We start from the raw sequence: 20812 nt of genomic DNA, 5'->3' as shown, positions 1-20812 counted from the left end.
CATTAATTTGGTCCCTTGGAAAAAAATTGCAACAGCAAATTACCCAGGACCCCAAGCAAATACCGAGACTGCGTGTAAGATTTGAAATGCCTGACAAATATGAAACTACAGAATACAAAACCTTTTTAAGATCAGGTAGGTATTTTGATTTTCTCTTTTAGCCGTTTTAAGGGGGAAATGTACCATAAGTTTAATATTTGGAAGAGAAAAACAATGTCTTTCTTAGAGCAACTCAATTTTTAAATTATAAAATATTTCACACATGTACATAAAATAGTAAAACAGGCATGTATCACCTAAATTTAACAATTTTAAAATATAGTTTGCATATTTATTTCAGATAGTTTTCTGTTTTTCCACAGAAATAAATGTTGACGGGTACCATTAACGACTTCACCCCTTCCTTCTCCTCCTTTTACCCTCTGAGGTGGTAATTACCCAGAGTTGATGGATATCTTTCTTCTCTTCCTTTTATGTGTGATCTCCAGCAAAATACAATATTATATATTTTTAATATGTTTGTAGATACTCTGGAATGAATTGTAATACTGTCATGAGTATGGATTATAAGTCTTCGTGTGGACATACTTTGTTTCTCTTGGGTTTGGGACAGATGGGATGTACGGTAGGTATATGCTTAACTTTAAGGAAAATGACAATGTGTTTTCAAGATAGCCGTGCCGTTTACTTTCCCCTCTGGCATATAGAGAATCTTTCCCTTTGCTCCAAAACTTCACCAACATTTGACAAGCTCAGTTTTTTAGATTTAGGGATTCTAATGGGTAAGTAATGGAACCATTGTAGCCTTAATCTGCATTTCCCTGATGACTAATGATTTTGAGTACCTTTTCATGTGCTTAATGGCCACCTGTATATCTCCTTTTGTAAAGTGTCTCTTCAAGTCCTTCATCCATTTCTTTTAAAGATTTTATTTATTTATTTGACAAACAGAGATCACAAGTAGGCAGAGAGAGAGGAGAAAGCAGACTCCCCGCTGAGCAGAGAGCCTGATGCAGGGCTCCATCCCAGGACCCTGACTGAGATCATGACCTGAGCTGAAGGCAGAGGCTTTAACCCACTGAGCCACCCAGATGCCCATGTCCTTCATCCATTTTTAAATCGGAATGTTTATCTTCTGATTTTTAAGATTTTTAAAAATATATTTTGGATTCAAGTCCTTTGATATATGAGTCGCAAATACTCTGTACATTTGTGCCTTGTCTTTTTAGTCTCTTTTTAAAATTGAGACATAATTGACGTAGAACACCTTATTCATTTTGGAAGTACAGCAGAATGATTTGATACACGTGTACATGTATATATTGCAAAATGATAACCACAGCAAGTTTAGTTAACAGTTGTGTCCATCACACACAGTTACAATTTTTTTCTCTTGTGATAAGATCTGTGCTGGCAAGTTTCAATATACAATATTACTATTGTTAACCATAGTCACCATACTGTACATTTTGAATTCACTTTTGAGTGGTGTCATTCAAGAAGAAAAATTTTAAATTTTGATCTTCATTTCATCCCAATTTCTTGTATGTTCTTTTTTTTAAATCTTTTATTGAAGTAAACTTTGCCTATGTCAAGTGCACAAAGAGTCCCTTCTCTGTTTTTTTTTTTTTCTTTAAGAAATTTTAAGATTGTAGGTTTTACTTTACATTTTACATTAGGGCTGTGGTCCCTTTGGAGTGAATTTCTGTGATGGGAGGGTGAGGATGAATGTTCATTTTCCCCGTGTGGATATCCATTTTTTCCAGCACCATTTCTTGAAAAAAATCTCCCTTTTTCCATCTCGGCATCTTTCAAAAACCAGTTAACTCTTTTTGATGGCTCCCTTTCTGAACTCTGTTCTCACTCTCTCCAAAATTGTTTTGGTTATTGTAGGTGGTTAGCTTGTTCGGATAGGTTTTAGAAACAGTTTATCAATTTCTTCCAAAGAGACCACTGGTATTTTTAATTGTATTGGCTATGTGGGTCAATTTGGGGGGAACTGACATCTTAATAATGTGGCTTCAGCTGTGTGGTACATATTTTGATACACTGAATTTTCATTTTTGTTCAGTTCTCTGTATTTTTATCTTCCCTTTGAGACTTTCTCTTTGGATTATTTGGAAATAGATTGTTTAATTTCAGAGTCTTTGAATAATTTTCTCCTCTCTGCTACTGACATCCAGTCTGATTCCATTATAGTCAGAAAATATACTCTGTGTGATCTCAGTTCTTCTAGGTTTTTTGAGGTTTGTTTTATGATCCAGAATATGGTCCATCCCTGGTAAACGCCCCAGGCACATCTGGAAAAACCATGTATTTGCTATTGTTGGGTGCAGAGTTCCTTCATACACATCAACTAGTTCCTGTTGGTTGATTTTATTGTTCAGTTCTTGATGTCCTTGCTGAGTTTTTGGCTAGTCGTTCTGTCAGTTGCTAAGACTGGGTGCTGAAAACCCCAACTATGATTGTGGATTTGCTAGGTTCTACTTTAACTCTTACTGGTTTTTGCTTCATGTATTTTGAGCTATTTTTTGATGTGTTTCTATTTGGAACCATTTTGTCTCACTGGTGCACTGAACCTTTTATCATAAGGTCATGTCTCTGTCTCTAGTCATTTTCTCTGCTCTGAAATCTCTTTTATCTAATATTAATAGAGCTACTTGTACTTTTTTTAAAGGTAGGCTCCAAACCCAGTGTGGGGCTTGAACTCACAACCCTGAGATCAAGAGTCACATCCTATATCAATTGAGGCAGCCAGGCACCCCAGCTGTTTTGTTGTTTTTTTTTTTTTAATTAAAATTTGCAAGTATATCCTTTTCTGTCCTTTTATTATCAATCTACCTATGTTTCACTGGAGTAAGTTTCTTGTAGGTAGCATATTGTTGGAACATTTTTTAAATCCACTCTGTTAATCCATGCTTTTAACTGGTATATTTAGATCATTTGTGTTTAAGACAATTATCGATGGCAGAGTTTCTCAGTCATTTTATTTGTTTTTTGTTTGTTTCCTCTGTTTCTCAATCTTCTGTTTCTCTTATTTTTTGGTGAGTTACTTGAGCATTTTCAAAATTCCATCTTGATTTGTTTATAATGTTTTTTAAAAGGTTGCTTTTATAGTTTCTTTAGTGGTTGCTGTAGGTATTACACAATATGTCTACAACTTACCAAGGTCTCCTTGAATCAATGTTTTGCCACTTCAAGTAAAGTGTAAAGCATTCCTTAGCTTCCTCATTTAAGAAATATAACTGTCTTGGGTTTTGAGCACTACATCAGATGGTGTTATAATTGTGGCTTCAAAAGTCAAATATGATTGAAGAAACATATAGAGTTTCTTAATGAGTCTATCATATTTACCCCTATTTTCATCCATTTTGATGTTCTTTTTTCTTTTCTGAAGTTCCAAGCCTCCTCCTATTATCATTTCCTTGTTTAGAGAACTTTCTTTTGCTGTTCTTTAAGGGCTGCTAGTCACAAAGTCTTAGTTTTCTTCACTTGTCTTCATTTTTTCACAATTCCCAAAGGATATTTTTGCTGGGTATAGAATTTTCAGTTGACAGTTTTTTTTTTCTTTTTAAAGATTTTATTTATTTATTTGACAGAGAGGGAGAGAGAGCGAGAGAGGGAATACAAGCAGGCAGAGGGGGAGCAGGAGAAGCAGGCTTCCTGCTGAGCAGGGATCCCCATGTGGGGCTTAATCCCAGGGTCCTGGAATCACGACCCTGAGTTGAAGGCAGCTGCTTGATGACTGAGCCACCCAGGTGCCCCTGACAGTTCTTTTCTTTCAGCATTCAGAAATGTTTTGTCACTTTCTTCTCTCCCCCATGATTTCAGATGAGAAACCCATAGTCATTCAGGTTGTTCCCCTATGAATCCCATGTTTTTTTTCTCTCTGGCTGCTTTCAAGAGTTGTCCTCTGTCTTCAGTTTTCATAAGTTCCATTATGATGTGTCCTGCCATGGATTTCTTTGGTTTATCCCATTTGGTGGATTTTTCAGCCTCCTGAGGCTATAGATTTCTAACTTCCTCTAATTTAGGAAGTTTCCGGCCTTATTTCCGAGAGTACTTTTTTTGGCCCCACTCTGACTCCTCTCCTTTCAGGGCTCTGATAATACAAAGATCAGCTCTTTTGTTGTCTGTACACAAGTTCCTGAGACTGGTTTTTTTTTTTTTAATTAGCACATAATGTTAATTATATGTGACATGGCACTATCTTGGGGAGAATCAGAGCTCCACCTGCTTCCCCCCAGGCCAGCTTCTGGAGGACCAGCACCCTGCTCAGCCTGCCCACACCACCCACGCAGGTAATCAGAGCTCTGCCTGCTTCTGCCAGGAAGAGGGGTGAAAGGGGTAAGTTCTGCTCAGGCCCACCCATGTCACTGCCTGCTGCTCCCTTGGGTGTGGTGGAAGGTCCACAACCTGCCCACCACACTGAAGCCACAGGGGTCGGTGTGGTTCTCTCACTGCTGCTTGACTTGACTAGAGTAGGTCCAGCCAAAGGTTTTCTGTGGTTAGGCTTCTGTGACCCGGTGGCTAGAGAGAACAGGCTTATCTTGGAGGTTGTGTGTGTGTGTGTGTGTGTGTGTGTGTGTGTGTGTCTGTTGGTGGTTCTACATGGAGGCTTCTACAGACCTCTGTCTGGGATTTATGGGTGGCAACAGGGAAATCAGGAGCTCACCATGTCCTTCCTCCATTCCCGAGATCTGCCTCAGGAATCTGCCTGCTAGTTTCGACCTTTCAGAGAACCTCCCATCCTTATCTGTTGTGTCATGTCCAGGATTTTTCAGGGTCAGGAAAGAGGGCCTAGTGGAAATGGGGTTAGTGCATCTTGAAGAGAATCCCTTTTTAGCTATAATATAGACTTTTATGTCCATTTTGGAAAGCACGTCATAGGCATTGGGAAAGAAAGTTTATTCTTCAAAAACAAAGCAAAATATAAATCCACCAAGGAAATATGACAAATTACATTAAGCAAGTTCTTTTTATAACTTTTTCTCTGACCTAAAGTTGTTCTTAAAATATTCCACTACTGTTTGTGGCAATGTATATTGATATCTCTAATGATTTTAATGTAAGTATTTTACTGCAGCAATTTTGATGTCTGCAAGCTCATCCCTACTTAGTCTTTATTGTGACTTATTCTTACCATGAGTGTAGATAACTTTCTGGATGCTCCTTCCAATGAATTCTGTACTTTTTAAAATGATACTTTGACTCCTGTATTCTTAGACTGTTCTTTTACTTTTAACCATTTTAGTTCATGCCACTTATCTTTCATGATTATATTTTGTTTCTTCATTGACAAATAAGAGTGTTTATCTTTTAATAGGAAATTTATCCCATCTTCATTTATTGTTATGACTGTTATGTTTGGGTTGACATCTGGCCTCTTGTTTTATTCTTTGCAATGGAAGTTCTGGGCTGGACTTTTAGCTCTCCTTTCCCACCTTTCCTAAATCCCTCAGTTACAATTAACTTCACACGACAGTGGTGAATCTTGATGGGACCAAGGAGGCCAACCACTTCCTTCCCTGAAGAGACTGAATGGCCAAAGGCTAACTTGTCCATACTTTGCGAAGGAATCTGCTCTGATTTTAGCCTTGTCATCTGGACGTAGTGTAGGTTCCAGGAAAATGCCTGGCTCATTATAAAGGGAGTGAATTCAGGATATAGTTGTGCTTATTATCCTTTATCTGGTGGTAGTCATCTGTACCTAGGTAACTGTAATTGCCCTTTCTTGCAGAATATATTATTATTCAAAGCCAGAATATATTGCTGGATTTTTAAAATATGGATTTAATGCCATTCTCAGTAAAAGCTTGAGCAGTGAGAGAGATGTGCCAGATACGAGGAATAAAATGTATGTTAATCCTCATTTTTTTATTGAGGTATAATTGACAATAAGATTATATTAGTTTCAGGTATACAACATAATGATACGACATTTATATATATATGGCCAAATAATCACTACAATAAGTCTAGATAACTTTGGCTACCATGATAGTTACAAAAAATTTGTGTGTGTGATGAGAACTTTAAAGATCTGCTCTCTTTGCTACTTTCAAATAAGCAGTATAGTTCTTATCTGTAGTCACCATGTGGGATTATATCCCCACGGCTTACTTATTTTACACTGGAGCTTTGTTCCCCCCACCCCCCGGCAACCACCAGTCTGTTCTCTGTATCGATGAGGTTGGGTTTTGGAGGTGTGGTTGTTGTTTGTTTCCAGATTCCTCATGTAAAGTGAGATCATATGGTATTGATCTTTCTGACTTATTTAGTGTAATACCCTCAGGAAAGATGTCATTTTTTTTTATGCTGGAAAGTATTCCATTGTGTGTATCATAGCACGTTTTCTTTACCCATTCATGAGCTGATGGACAGTTAGGTTGTTTCCATATCTTGGCTGTTGTAAATAATGCTGCTGGGAACATAGGGGTGCGTGTATCTTTTTGAGTTAGTGTTTTCATTTTCTTCAAACGCAAACCGGAAGTGAAATTGTTGGGTCTTACCTTCGCTCCCTTTTTAACTCTTTGAGGACCCTCCGTACTGGTTTCCGCAGAGGGTACACCAGTTTTGTTTTGTTTTTTTTAAAAGATTTTATTTATTTATTTGACAGACAGAGATCACAAGTAGGCAGAGAGGCAGACAGAGAGAGAGGAGTAAACAGGCTCCCTGCTGAGCAGAGAGCCCGCGGAGCTCGATCCCAGGACCCTGGGATCATGACCTGAGCTGAAGGCAGAGGCTTTAACCCACTGAGCCACCCAGGCACCCCCGGTACACCAGTTTGCCTTCCCAGCAACACTGCACGAGGATTCGCTTTTCTTCACGTCCTCACCAGCACTTGCATTTCTTATCTTTTTGATAACGCCATCCTTACAGGTGTGAGATGATATCTCATTATGGTTTGATTTTTCTTTCGCTGATCATGAGTGATGCTGAGCACCTTTTCTTGTACCTGGTGGCCATCAGCCTGCCTTCTTTGGAAAAATATCTATTCAGATCTTCTGCCCGTTTTTTAATTGAATTGTTTGCTGTTGAGTTGTATGAACTCGTTATAAATTTTAGATATGAACCCCTTGTCAGATAGGTGATTTTGTCTCATTCAGTAGGATGCCTTTTCATTTTGTTGCTAATTTCCTTTGCCCTGTGGGGGCTTTTTAGCTTGATGTAGTCCCACTTATTTATTGATCCTTTTGTTGCCTTTGCTTTTGGTGCCAGATCCAAAAAGTCATCACCAAGACTGATACCAAGAAGCTTATAGCCTTTGTTTTTCTCTAAGATATTTATGGTTTCAGGTCTTATGCTCAAGTCTTTAATCTATTTCAAGTTAACTTTTGTGTATGCTGTAAGATAGTCATCCACTTTCATTGTTTTGCGTGTGGCTGTCCGGTTTTCCCATCACCATTTATTGAAGAGACCGTCCTTTCCCCGTTGTATTTTCTTGGCTCCTTTGTCGTAATTAATCACATATGCTTGATTTTATTTCTGGACTCTATTCTGTTCTGGTGATCTGTGTGTCTGTTTTTATGCCAATACCAAACTGTTTTAATTACCATAGCTTTGTAATAGAGTTTGAGATCAGAGAGGGTGATGTCTCCAGCTTTGTTCTTGTTTTCTCAAAATTGTTTTACCTCTTCAGCATCTTCTGTGGTTTCATACAAATTTTAGGATTCTTTGTTTTATTTCTATGAAAAGTGCTGTTGGAATTTTGATATGGATTGCATTGCATCTGTAAATTCCTTTGGGTAGTAGGGACAGCTTAACAATGTCAAGTTCTTCCAATCCATGAGCACAGAGTATCTTTCCATTTGTTTGTGTCTTCTTTAATTTCTTTCATGAATGTCTTATAGTTTTCCAGTGTACAGGTCTATAAATAAATACATATTAATTTTTTAAACAAACAGTTACTAACCAGATTTTAATCTTGGCATATTAGAAATCTTCCTGTTTTTAGGACTTGGAGTCAGATAATTCAAGAGCCTATTTCAAAATTCTAGAGTTTATCGTGCAGCGAACACCTTCCCCAGTTGCACCAAACGTGCTCTAGGGATTTACAAGAATTGCATCACCCACAGGATCTTTTTATTAAATTACCGGTTAGGACATTTGGCTAAAGGGATATTTCTGTTACAAAATGCTTCAGACAGCTACCTATTTTTTATTCAAAATCTGCTTTTTCTTATGTTTTCCTTCGTGTTGGTGCCTTTTTTTTTTTTTTAAACTTGTGGCAAATTGGACATAACGTAAAAGGTACCATTGCACTATTTCTAACTGTACGATTCAGGGGCATTGAGTATCTTCACATTGTTTCAGAACCATCATCATCATCCCTCTCCAGAACTTTCTCATTAAACACTAACTCCCATCCTTCCCTCCCTCCGATCTCCCCGCAACTACCCTTGTACTTTCTGTCTTTGTGACTTTTAACTACTCTAGGTACCTTGTAAAAATGGAATCATACAATAGTTGCCCGATTTATTCCACGTAGCATCATGTCCCCAAGATTCATTCATGTTGTAGCATGCGTGCCTTCCTGGTTCTGATGGTTTCCAGCTCAAGAGGGTTGATATTCTCTCTGAAATCGATGAGAACTACTTAAGAAATATAGGCATCTTCCTGTCATGCAGAGACAAAATCCAGGCTCCAGGAAACAGGAGAAAGCAGGGCCCACTGTGTCTTGTTGCAACTTGTGTGTAACATGACATTTCAAACCACAAATATGCGAATCAATAAAGCACATAGATAGCTAAATATCACGTAAGGTGCTGCACACTCGAGAGACGTAGGGTTTATACATGATGACACAGTCTATCTGGGTTGTAATGAAAGAAAAAGAATTTAAATTTATTCAAACCACATAGCATGATATGAACTTAATTTAGAGGACAACTTTTTTTTTTCAAGATTTATTTATTTATATTAGAGGGGAGGGAGGGGCAGATGCAAAGGGAGAGAGCTTTCTAAGCAGACTCCCCGCTGAGTGCGGAGCCTGATGTGGGGCTCCATCCCAGGACCCTGAGATCATGACCTCAGCCAAAATCAAAGAGTCAAAAGCTTCACTGACAGCACCATCCAGGCACCCCAGGGGACAACTTTTTTCTTAACTGGATAGTGAACTCCCTCAAAAGAAAGCCAATATTTTTGAATGCCTATAAGTGATGAATTTCTTGCCACACCATCAACTCTTCTCCCTAAATCTCATCTCCTAAAATAGTGCAGCTGCCTTTGCTTCCTTTCCCCCGTCACATGATTGTTAGGAAGAACAGAAGCTTTAAAGAGACACTGTCTAAAGAGAGAAGTGAACTTAGAAGTTTTAGTATTCAGAATATTAACTTATTTAATAGGAAATTCAATTATATAGAAGGTATACTTGTGTTTAAAATAAACTCCAACTACCAGGAATAACTACTACTATTGGGGTCCAAGCAGATTTTCAGCCATCCTCATGCTAATCTTATAATGCCATTAAGTGGGATTTCCATTTCAGCTGTGCCTTAAAATTCACATGGTTATTTCCTTAGCTATGGAAGTATTTGATACAAGTTTTTGGAGAGTACATTTTTATGTCGATTGGTCTTCTGATTTAATTTTTTATCTTTTGACTTTTCAATTTTGAAATGATGTCAGGCTTACAAAATCGTTGTCAGACTATCTCAAAGACTTCTTGTATAGCCTTTTCTTAGAGTCCCCAAACACTAACATCTTCCATAACCTCAGAACCAGAACAATGAACAGCACCAGGAAGTGGACATTAATACAATACCACTAGCTAATCTACAGGCACGATTCAAATGTTTGTGGTTGCCCCACGGGCGTCCTTTTGGACCCTACCCCAGACCCCTGATTGCATGTGGAGTTCCCAAGCCCTTGGTTTTCTTTCATCTGAAACCGCTCCCAAGTCTTTATCTTTCTTGACTATAAAACTCTTTAAGAGATGTAACCAGTTCCTTTCTAGAATTTTCCTCGGTTTGAGTTTGATGTTTCCTTGAGATCAAATCCAAGTCGTGCTTTTTTTTTTTTTTCCCAAATCTTTTTTTTTTCTCCTATTTTTTGTTGTTGTTGTTGTTGTTTATTTACAGCATAACAGTGTTCATTGTTTTGGCATCATACCCAGTGCTCCATGCAGCACGTGCCCTCCCTATTACCCACCATCTGGTTCCTCAACCTCCTACCCCCCCACCCCTTCAAAACCCTCTTATTGTTTTTCAGAGTCCATAGTCTCTCATGGTTCATCTCCCCTTCCAGTTTCCCTCAACTCCCTCTCCTCTCCATCTCCCCATGTCCTCTATGTTATTTGTTATGCTCCACAAATAAGTGAGACCACATGATACTTGACTCTCTCTGCTTGACTTATTTCGCTCAGCATAATCTCTTCCAGTCCCGTCCATGTTGCTACAAAAATTGGGTATTCATCCTTTCTGATGGAGGCATAATACTCCATCGTGTATATGGACCACATCTTCCTTATCCATTCATCCATTGAAGGGCATCTTGGTTCTTTCCACAGTGGCGACCGTGGCCATTGCTGAAATAAACATTGGGGTACAGATGGCCCTTCTTTTCACTACATCTGTATCTTTGGGGTAAATACCCAGCAGTGCAATTGCAGGGTCATAGGGAAGCTCTATTCTTAATTTCTTCAGGAGTCTCCACACTGTTCTCCAAAGTGGATGCACTAACTTGCATTCCCACCAACAGTGTAAGAGGGTTCCCCTTTCTCCACATCCTCTCCAACACATGTTGTTTCCTGTCTTGCTAATTTTGGCCATTCTAACTGGTGTCAGGTGGTATCTCAATGTGGTTTTAATTTGAATCTCCCTGATGGCTAGTGATGATGAACATTTTTTCATATGTCTGATAGCCATTTATATGTCTTCGTTGGAGAAGTGTCTGTTCATATCTTCTGCCCATTTTTTGATATGATTATCTGTTTTGTGTGTGTTGAGTTTGAGAAGTTCTTTATAGATCCTGGATATCAACCTTTTGTCTGTACTGTCATTTGCAAATATCTTCTGCCATTCCGTGGGTTGCCTTTTTGTTTTGTTGACTGTTTCCTTTGCTGTGCAGAAGCTTTTGATCTTGATGAAGTCCCAAAAGTTTATTTTCACTTTTGTTTCCTTGGCCTTTGGAGACATATCTTGAAAGAAGTTGCTATGGCTGATATCGAAGAGGTTACTGCCTATGTTCTCCTCTAGGATTCTGATGGATTCCTGTCTCACGTTGAGGTCTTTTATCCATTTCGAGTTTATCTTTGTGTACGGTGTAAGAGAATGGTCGAGTTTCATTCTTCTACATATCGCTGTCCAGTTTTCCCAGCACCATTTATTGAAGAGACTGTCTGTTTTCCATTGAATATTTTTTCCTGTTTTGTCGAAGATTATTTCACCATAGAGTTGAGGGTCCTTATCTGGGCTCTCCACTCTGTTCCACTGGTCTATGTGTCTGTTTTTATGCCAGTACCACGCTGTCTTGGTGATCACAGCTTTGTAGTAAAGCTTGAAATTGGGTAACGTGATGCCGCCAGTTTTGTTTTTGTTTTTCAACATTTCCTTAGCAATTCGGGTTCTCTTCTGATTCCATACAAATTTTAGGATTATCTGCTCCAGCTCTTTGAAAAATACCGGTGGAATTTTGATCGGAATGGCATTAAAAGTATAGATTGCTCTAGGCAGTATAGACATTTTAACAGTGTTTATTATTCCAATCCAAGAGCATGAACAGTCTTCCATCTTTTTGTGTCTTCTTCAATTTCTTTCATGAGTGTTCTGTAGTTCCTCGAGTACAGGTCCTTTACCTCTTTGGTTAGGTTTATTCCCAGGTATCTTATGGTTCTTGGTGCTATAGTAAATGGAATCAATTCTCTAATTTCCCTTTCTGTATTTTCATTGTTAGTATATAAGAAAGCCACTGATTTCTGTACATTGACTTTGTATCCTGCCACGTTACTGAATTGCTGTATGAGTTCTAGTAGTTTGGGGGTGGAGTCTTTGAGGTTTTCCATATAAAGAATCATGTCATCTGCGAAGAGAGAGAGTTTGACTTCTTCCTTGCCAATTTGGATACCTTTTATTTCTCTTTGTTGTCTGATTGCCGTTGCTAGAACTTCTAATACTATGTTGAACAAGAGTGGTGAGAGTGGGCATCCTTGTCGTGTTCCTGATCTCAACGGGAAGGCTGCAAGCTTTTTCCCATTGAGGGTGATATTTGCTGTGGGTCTTTCATAGACAGATTTTATGAAGTTCAGGAATGTTCCCTCCATCCCTATACTTTGAAGTGTTTTCATCAGGAACGGATGCTGGATTTTGTCAAATGCTGTTTCTGCATCAATTGAGAGGACCATGTGGTTCTTCTCTCTTCTCTTATTGATTTGTTCTATCACATTGATTGATTTGCGAATGTTGAACCAACTTTGCAACCCAGGGATGAATCCCACCTGGTCATGGTGGATAATCTTTTTAATGTGCTGCTGGATCCTGTTTGCTAGGATCTTGTTGAGAATCTTTGCATCCATATTCATCAGTGATATTGGTCTGAAATTCTCCTTTTTGGTAGGGTCTTTGCCTGGTTTGGGGATCAGGGTAATGCTGGCTACATAAAAAGAGTCTAGAAGTTTTCCTTCTGCTTCAATTTTTTGGAACAGCTTCAGGAGAATTGGTCTTATTTCTTCTTTGAAAGTTTGGTAGAATTCCCCAGGGAATCCGTCAGGTCCTGGGCTCTTGTTTTTTGGGAGGTTTTTGATCACTGCTTCAATCTCGTTACTAGATATCGGTCTATTCAGGTTGTCAATTTCTTCTTGATTCAATTTTGGGAGTTTGTAGTTTTCCAGGAATGCATCCATTTCATCCAGTTTGCTTAGCTTATTGGCATATAACTGTTGGTAATAATTTCTAATGATTGTTTCTATTTCCTTGGTGTTAGTTGTGATCTCTCCCTTTTCATTCATAATTTTATTAATTTGGGCTTTCTCTCTTTTTTTTTTAAGATTTTATTTATTTACTTGACAGAAAGAGATCACAAGTAGGCAGAGAGGCAGGCAGAGAGAGAGGGAAGCAGGCCCCCCGCTGAGCAGAGAGCCCGATGCGGGACTCGATCCCAGGACCCTGAGATCATGACCTGAGCCGAAGGCAGCGGCCTAACCCACTGAGCCACCCAGGCGCCCCGTGGCCAATGGTTTATCGATCTTATTGATTCTTTCAAAAAACCAGCTTCTAGTTTCATTGATACGTTCTGCTGTATCTCTCGTTTCTACCTCATTGATCTCTGTTCTAATCTTGATTATTTCCCTTCTTGCATGTGGAGTTGGTTTGATTTGTTGTTGATTCTCCAGTTCTTTAAGGTTTGGAGACAGCTGGTGTATTCTGGATTTTTCAGTTTTTTTGAGGGAGGCTTGGATGGCTATGTATTTCCCCCTTAGAACCGCCTTTGCTGTATCCCATAGGTTTTGGACTGAAGTCATTGGTTTCCATGAATTGTTTAAGTTCATCTTTGATCTCCTGGTTGATCCAAGCATTATTAAGCAAGGTGGTCTTTAGCTTCCAGGTGTTTGAGTTCCTTCTGAACTTTTCCTTGTGATTGAGTTCCAGTTTTAAAGCAATGTGATCTGAGAATATGCAGGGAATAATGTCAGTCTTTTGGTATCAGTTGAGTCCTGCTTTGTGACCCAGTATGTGGTCTATTCTGGAGAAGGTTCCATGTGCACTTGAGAAGAATGAGTATTCTGTTGTTTTAGGGTGGAATGTTCTGTATATGTCTATGAGGTCCATCTGGTCCAATGTTTCATTCAATGCTCTTATTTCTTTATTAATTTTCTGCTTCGATGATCTGTCTATTTCTGAGAGAGGCATATTAAGATCTACTATTATTGTATTCATATCAACATGACTCTTTATCTTGATTAATAGTTTTCTTATGTAATTGGGTGCTCCCATATTGGGGGCATAGATATTCACAATTGTTAGATCATCTTGGCGGGTAGTCCCTTTAAGAATTATGTAGTGTCCTTCTGTATCTCTGACTACAGTCTTTAGTTTAAAATCTCATTTATCTGATATGAGAATCACTACCCCAGCCTTCTTTTGAGGCCCATTGGCATGAAAGATGCTTCTCCATCCCTTCACTTTCAGTCTGGGTGTATCCTTAGGTTCAAAATGGGTCTCTTGTAGACAACATATGGATGGGTCCTGTCGTTTTATCCAATCTGCAACCCTGTGTCATTTTATGGGCGCATTTAGGCCATTCACATTGAGAGTGATTATTGAGAGATAGGTTTTTATTGACATCGTGTTGCCTTTGAAGTCTTTCTGTCTGTAGATTGTTTCTATATTTCTGTTCAATGATATTCTTAGGATTTTTTCTCTTTTATAGGACCCCCCTTAATATTTCCTGCAGTGTCAGCTTGGTGGTTGCATAGTCTTTTAAGCCTTGCCGGTCTTGGAAACTCTTTATCTCTCCATCCATTTTAAATGTCAGTCTTGCTGGATAGAGTATTCTTGGTTGCATGTTCTTCTCATTTAGTACTCTGAATATATTTTGCCAGCCCTTCCTGGCTTGCCAGGTCTCTGTGGAAAGGTCTGACGTTATTCTAATGGGCTTTCCTCTGTATATAAGGAGCTTCTTTGTCCTAGCTGCTTTTAAGAGGGTCTCTCTTGAAACATAATTCCTCATTCTAACTATAAGGTGTTGTGAGGACTTTCGAGAATCTAAAATCTTGGGAGGAAATCTCTCTGCCTCTAGTACATGAACGTTGTTTCCATTCGTGAGATTGGGAAATTTTTCATAGACAACTTCTTCCGCTATATCTTCTAGACTTCTTTCTTTTTCCTCCCCTTCAGGGATTCCAATAATTCTGACATTGGAACGTTTCATGGCATCGTTTATTTCCCTGATTCTGTTTTCATGGCTTCTGAGCTGTTTGTTCCAGGCTTCCTCCTGATCCTTTCTCTTTATCTGTTTGTCCTCCCGATCACTAATTCTATCTTCTGTCTCAGTTACCCTAGCTTTTAGAGAATTTAGATTAGATTGGAACTCATTGAGAGCATTCTGAACATCATCTCTGGTGGCTTTCAGTTCTGCCCTAACATTGTGAACATCATCCCTGGTGGCTTTCAGTTCTGCTCTAATCAATTCTGTTTGGTCATCCATGGCTTTCTCCAACCTAGCTATTGCCTGGATAATTGTTAGTCTGAATTCCTTTTCTGACATATTGTCTATGTCGATAGCCATTAGCTCTGTTGCAGAAGGACCATCCTCTGTATTTTTCTTCTGTTGGGTGTTCCTCCTCCTAGTCATTTTGGTAAGAGATGACTGAACAGATGTAGCTGGATGTATCGATTGTGGTGCAGTCAAGGTGTACCCTGGAACGCTTCTGTGCAATCAGGATTCCCCACCCAAATGAGAGAAAAAAGAAAAGAAAAACAAATAGAGAAGAAGAAAGAAAAAAAAGGGAAAAGAAAAAAGGAAAAAAAAAGAGAGAGAGAGATGGGGAAAAAAAGGAGATAAAAGAGAAGGCTCAGCCCAAATGGGCCACAAGGTAAGATTTGTGAAGTATACAAACAAAAACAGACAAATAAAAAGACTGATAAAAGTATATGACAAGAGAAAAAAAAAAATATATATATATATATATGCAAAAAAAAGGGAAGAACCTCATCAGAAAGAACCCCAAGTATAAGATTTATATATTATCAGGACAAACACAAATTCACAGAAACACTGGCAGAAGGAAAAATTGGGAGAGTGGTTATAAATTCTCAGTGTGGGTGAGGAAGGTTATTTTGATTCTTCCTGAAGTATCTTGATGTTTTTGTTAAGGGACTCAACTTTCCTAAGTCACAGGGGGATTAGAAACTGGTTTGCCTATAGGGGTAGCATTGATTGGGGAAAGGGGATTACCTTGAAGTTTAACTCTATATGTATAGTAGAAAATAAAAATTAAACAAGAATAAACTAGACTAAACTAAGTTAAAATTAAAAAAGAATTAAAAAAATAGAAAAGCAAAAGAAAAACACGGGTGTATGTATCAAACAGTTCAGGTTAGAAGGTTATTAAAGAATTTGATGTACTGGACATCTCAGTGTGGTGGTAAATAGGTTAAAAAATTATGTGTATGTATAAAAAAAAAGAACCAGAATATTAGTAAAGAGTTGAAAATAAAAGTTGTATTTATGAAGTAGTGGTGGTTGTTCTCTTGTAGTCTTTTTTTTTTTTTTTTCTTCCTTCCTGGTTGGTTTTCTAGGGGAGGGGCCTGCCACGTGGGTTTTCAGACAATGATGTTCCCTGAGTTAGGTCCTCCCACTCCCCTCAAGGGGGTGAGCTCTGAGGAAACTGTTTTTTTCAGCCTTTTGTTCTCTGGGCATTTTTATGTTCTTTCATCTGCTTTCTCTTGCCTTGACAGCTTTTGATGGTTTTTGGAGGTTTAGAGGAGAGCAAACAGCACCCCAACCTCCCTCTCAGAGAGAAGCCTCAGACTGTTTTGCAAAAGCTGCTGGCAGAGTCGGTTCTGAGTCACTGTCCCTGGGGATGCAGGAGCTCCTCGCTGTACCCAAAACCAGGGCAGCGGTGGCTGTCTGGGCAGCTCCAGACCGCCAGAGAGGTTCCAAGCAGAGATCGCACACTGAGATTTTCCCGCTGTCCCGGGCTGGGAATGTCTGGTTTTTCCAGATGCCAGAGCTCCAGGCTAGAGCCTATGAGCACGTATCCCAAGGGAGGGTGTGGGACGCGCGCATTTCAGGATTGCCCTCTGGCCAGGCTCCCAGCCCCTCACGGGAGCCAGATCCCACTCGTTCTCGGGCGCTGGCGTTCAGGCGCACTGGCGGCTCAGGGATGGAGACCTGATTTCTCCGCCACACTCTCTCTGGCTCAGCACCAGGGGAGGCTGTCCTGGGTTGGGGGACTTAGGTCCCTGACCCTAACCACCCAGGTTCCCACTGTTAGCCCCCACGATCCTTTGCTCTTTGTTTTTTGAGTGCTTTCAACCAGACTCCAAGTTAATGCTGGTCCCCAGACGCAGGGCACTCTCGTGTTGGGGTGTTACTTTCCGATCGGTCACCTCTGGTGGCTCCCTCCCCCTTTTGTTTATCTTCCGATATCAGTCCAATGCTCCCAGTCTGCTTTACCTGCCACTGGTGTCTTCTGCTCCTGTAGAGATCCAGACGTGTATAATTCTGATCTCAGGCTGATTTCATGGGTGGTCGGAGTTCTTTGGTAGGAAATCAGCTCACTTTAGGGTACAGGTTGAAACGGCGCCTCCTCCTACTTCCCCGCCATCTTGACTCCCCTGTCCCAAGTCGTGCTTTTGGGCAGGAATACCATAGACGTGATTTTGTGTCATCCTCGGAGCATCCCATCAGGAGACACCCGATGTCTCTTTGTCCCATTTACTGGTGGAATGACTGCGGGTGAAATTACTATCCATCACTTGCCTGAGACGGAAGCTGTCAGGTTTCTGCACTGTAAAATGACTATTTAGCCTTTTGTCATTAATAAGTGTGCAGATTTCTTTTAACTGTTAATCACAAAGAAAACCTGGGAAAATATATATATTTTATATTATATCCACAAAGGGGACAAGTCAACATACCCCCAGTTCCATTGCTTTTCTTTTTCTCCTGTCTTAGTGCACAAGGTGTGTATGCCAATGCCCTTGCTTGCTCCTTAATACACTCTGTGTCTCTCTCTGTGCCTTAATTTTCCCTTTTTGCAAGGACCCCAGTCTTCTGGGACTAGGTCACCTTACTGACATCTCCCTCATTGCTTCTACAACAATCCCACTTCCCAATAAGGCCACATCCGAGGATACCGGGGGTTCAGACTTCAGCATGTGAATGTAGAGGAGACACAATTCAACTCACAACAGCCCTGCTTTATACTGTACTCTTGTTAATCTGTATGATCAGCAAAGAATAGAGCAGCTAACCAAGGACCACCAAACCCAGGCCTTGTCCGAATCTCTTTTACCCTGAAAAACTGCTTGCTTAGGTGAGAAAAGTTTAGGCCCCAAAAGACCACAGCAACATTTATCAATTAATTTTAGAGAAACTCATACACCTAGGGACCGCAAGAGTCCTGGTGTGACATAGTCGCAGGCCCCTTCACTGTCATTGTCTCATTCCTCCCGAGGGACTTCGTTTATCTACAGTTTTCTTAAAATGATGTGCCTAGGACTGAATATAACGCTAGAGATGTGACCTAAGTAGCCCGAGTCCACCCTGAACCATCATGTCCCTCGTTCTTGTGTTATCCTTCCGTTTCCCCCCCCCCACCTCTGTGTCTCATCTACTTCCTCTTTGAGAATTCAGTGATCTTCCTGGAATTTAAGCCTATGGATTGTCCTCCTGCTTGTCTCTGTGAAGCCACGTGAAAGATGCCCCCTACCCCCCGATGCCTTTCTCAGCTGCTCAGCCCTTTCCCTGGTCCCACTCCCAGGAGCACGATGGCAGCTTCTATGTGGTAGGCGCAACTTCCTCCACTGTTGTGTAAAAATGCTCACTAAGCAAGTCTCTCTTCTCCCATGGCGACCCCTGCCCATGGATATGCTGAGGTTCTGTGTGGGGTGTAGTGGCGGCATCCTTTCCTGGCATTTTCTGCCCTACTTCTCTTCCCACTAAGTTGCAGGGGGCATAGTGACTTTTGATTTGGACCCCACACGCTGGCCACAGTCCATTAGCCCAGTCGTGGGCACCTGAGCCCCGCTGAGCCAATGAATCCTTATTTGTGACTTTTTGAGAAAGAGGAAGTCATACCAGTTTCTCCTTGGGTGCTGGACCATGGGTTGTGCTGCTGTTGGCCAGGTTTCCTGCTCTGCAGAATAAAGAAGTGAAGACGAGCCAGGTTGCAGAGAGAGGATAAGAATCGTACAATGAGGGGCGCCTGGGTGGCTCAGTGGGTTAAGCCGCTGCCTTCGGCCCAGGTCACAATCTCAGGGTCCTGGGATCGAGCCCCACATCGGGCTCTCTGCTCAGCGGTGAGCCTGTTTCCCTCTCTCTCTCTCTGCCTGCCTCTCTGCCTGCCTCTCTGTCTACTTGTGATCTCTCTTTCTGGCAAAAAAAAAAAAAAAGAAAAAAAAAGAATCGTACAATGAGCCTGATGTGATATTTACTGTCTGCCAGGCACTGTCCTGAACATTGGACATTGTAATCCATTGAACCCTCCCCACCCATGAGGCAGGCAGACAATGTTGTAGTTACTATTATTCCCAGATGTGAAGGCAAGAACAGAAGTGGACCGAGTGTCTAACTGACTTTCAAGCCTCTCGCTCCAGTCATTCTTTTTTTAAATTAATTATTTTTATTAACATATGAAGTATTCTTTGCCCCGGGGGTACAGGTCTGTGAATCGTCATCCAGTCATTCTTGAAGGTTCTAGAAGCGCGTCTGTCACTAGGTCCCGTGGGACATTTGGGTCGCCTTCCGAGAGATTTCCCTTCCTTGCGCTTAAGCTAGCTGCAGTAGGACTGTCCCTGACAACCAAAATACGTTTCAACACGAACCAGATAATGTACCAATTCGAACAATAATTCATCGCTAATAACTAATATTATTAGAATTCAGCTCCTATTTTTCTCTCATGTGCACGAAAGAAATAACACATTTCTGTCAGATCCTTCGAAGAAATCCAGTCACGCCATACCCACTGCATTTCTGTGCTGCAGCAAGCTACGTCACGGGATTCTCTCTGAAGGGGACACAGTGAAGTTAATCTGAACCTTCAGTGTGTGTAAGCGTATTAATACGCTTCTCTAATAGAGACCGAAATATAGGTACAATTCGTGTTACTATGTTCACCCTAGAATTAAGACGGCCAAAACAGCGCCTCCAGGAAAAAGCAATTATTGCTGACATTCAGGAAGGAGTAATTTAGAAAATACTAGAATGCCATAAGAGAGCAAAGAAGCTTTTGTATTTTAATTTTGGCATTTTCAACTGTCCTGTCACCTTATGATTGTAATAGTCAGTTAAGGGAATGAAGAAGAAAAATGCAAATAGAGAAAGGTTCAACAGAGAAAGTGCCTTTCTCTATTTGCATTTTTTTTCCTTTTATTTTTTTCCTTTTTTTTCCTTTTATTGATTTTTTTCCCTTTTTTTTCCCCCTTTTATTGATGCCTGCAGGTGTCTTCAAAAACATTACCCAGCCAGCCTACCTACTGCCAGCGTGGTTGTTTGCTTCTACAATGAGGAATTTTTTTTTTTTTTATTTGACAGAGAGAGAGAAATCACAACTAGGCAGAGAGGCAGGCAGAGAGAGAGGAGGAAGCAGGCTCCCCGCGGAGCAGAGAGCCCGATGCGGGGCTCAATCCCAGGACCCTGAGATCACGACCTGAGCCGAAGGCAGCGGCTTAATCCACTGAGCCACCCAGGCGCCCCTACAATGAGGAATTGAATGCCTTGTTTCGGACCATGGCCAGTGTCGTAAACCCCACTCCCCAGTACCTCCTTGAAGAAATCGTTTTGGTCGATGACATGAGCGACTTCGGTAAGACAGAACGCCATCTGCCTATGTCGTGGGCTCTGAAGGCAGTGCGGTCTCTGATGACCCGTGCGTGACTTTACCCTTTCTAGACATTTTCCACTGGGCAGGTGTCAAGGCAGAAGCTGTGGGCACACCGGTGGGGAGGTAAGCGCCGGTCCCTGTCCTGTGGTGTGGGGCTCACGGGTGGTGAGCGCTTCCGTGAGGTGACTAAATGTAGGGGCAACGTAAGACCAACCTGGTCTTCAGGGATCACGGAGGACATCAGGAAGAAGCGACAGCTCCGCCGAGGTCTGAGGTACCCAGCTGGAGAGGAGGGGAAGAGTGCTCAAGGCAGAGGCCATA

The 20812-nt window shown here is 40.8% G+C and overlaps 1 protein-coding gene across 1 annotated transcript in view; it reads left to right on the top strand.

Annotated features, from left to right (window-relative positions):
- Positions 1-20812, top strand: part of LOC123952134 (inactive polypeptide N-acetylgalactosaminyltransferase-like protein 5) — a 65964-nt gene that overhangs the window by 4969 nt on the left and 40183 nt on the right. The window contains 2 exon segments of the mRNA XM_046021369.1: positions 20110-20182; positions 20380-20473. Coding sequence (XP_045877325.1) covers positions 20110-20182; positions 20380-20473 — 167 coding nt within the window.

Source organism: Meles meles, chromosome 10 (genome assembly GCF_922984935.1).
Source record: "Meles meles chromosome 10, mMelMel3.1 paternal haplotype, whole genome shotgun sequence".
NCBI lineage: Eukaryota > Metazoa > Chordata > Mammalia > Carnivora > Mustelidae > Meles > Meles meles.
Note: the sequence above shows the minus strand (reverse complement) of the source record. Positions and strands in the feature narration are given on the sequence as shown.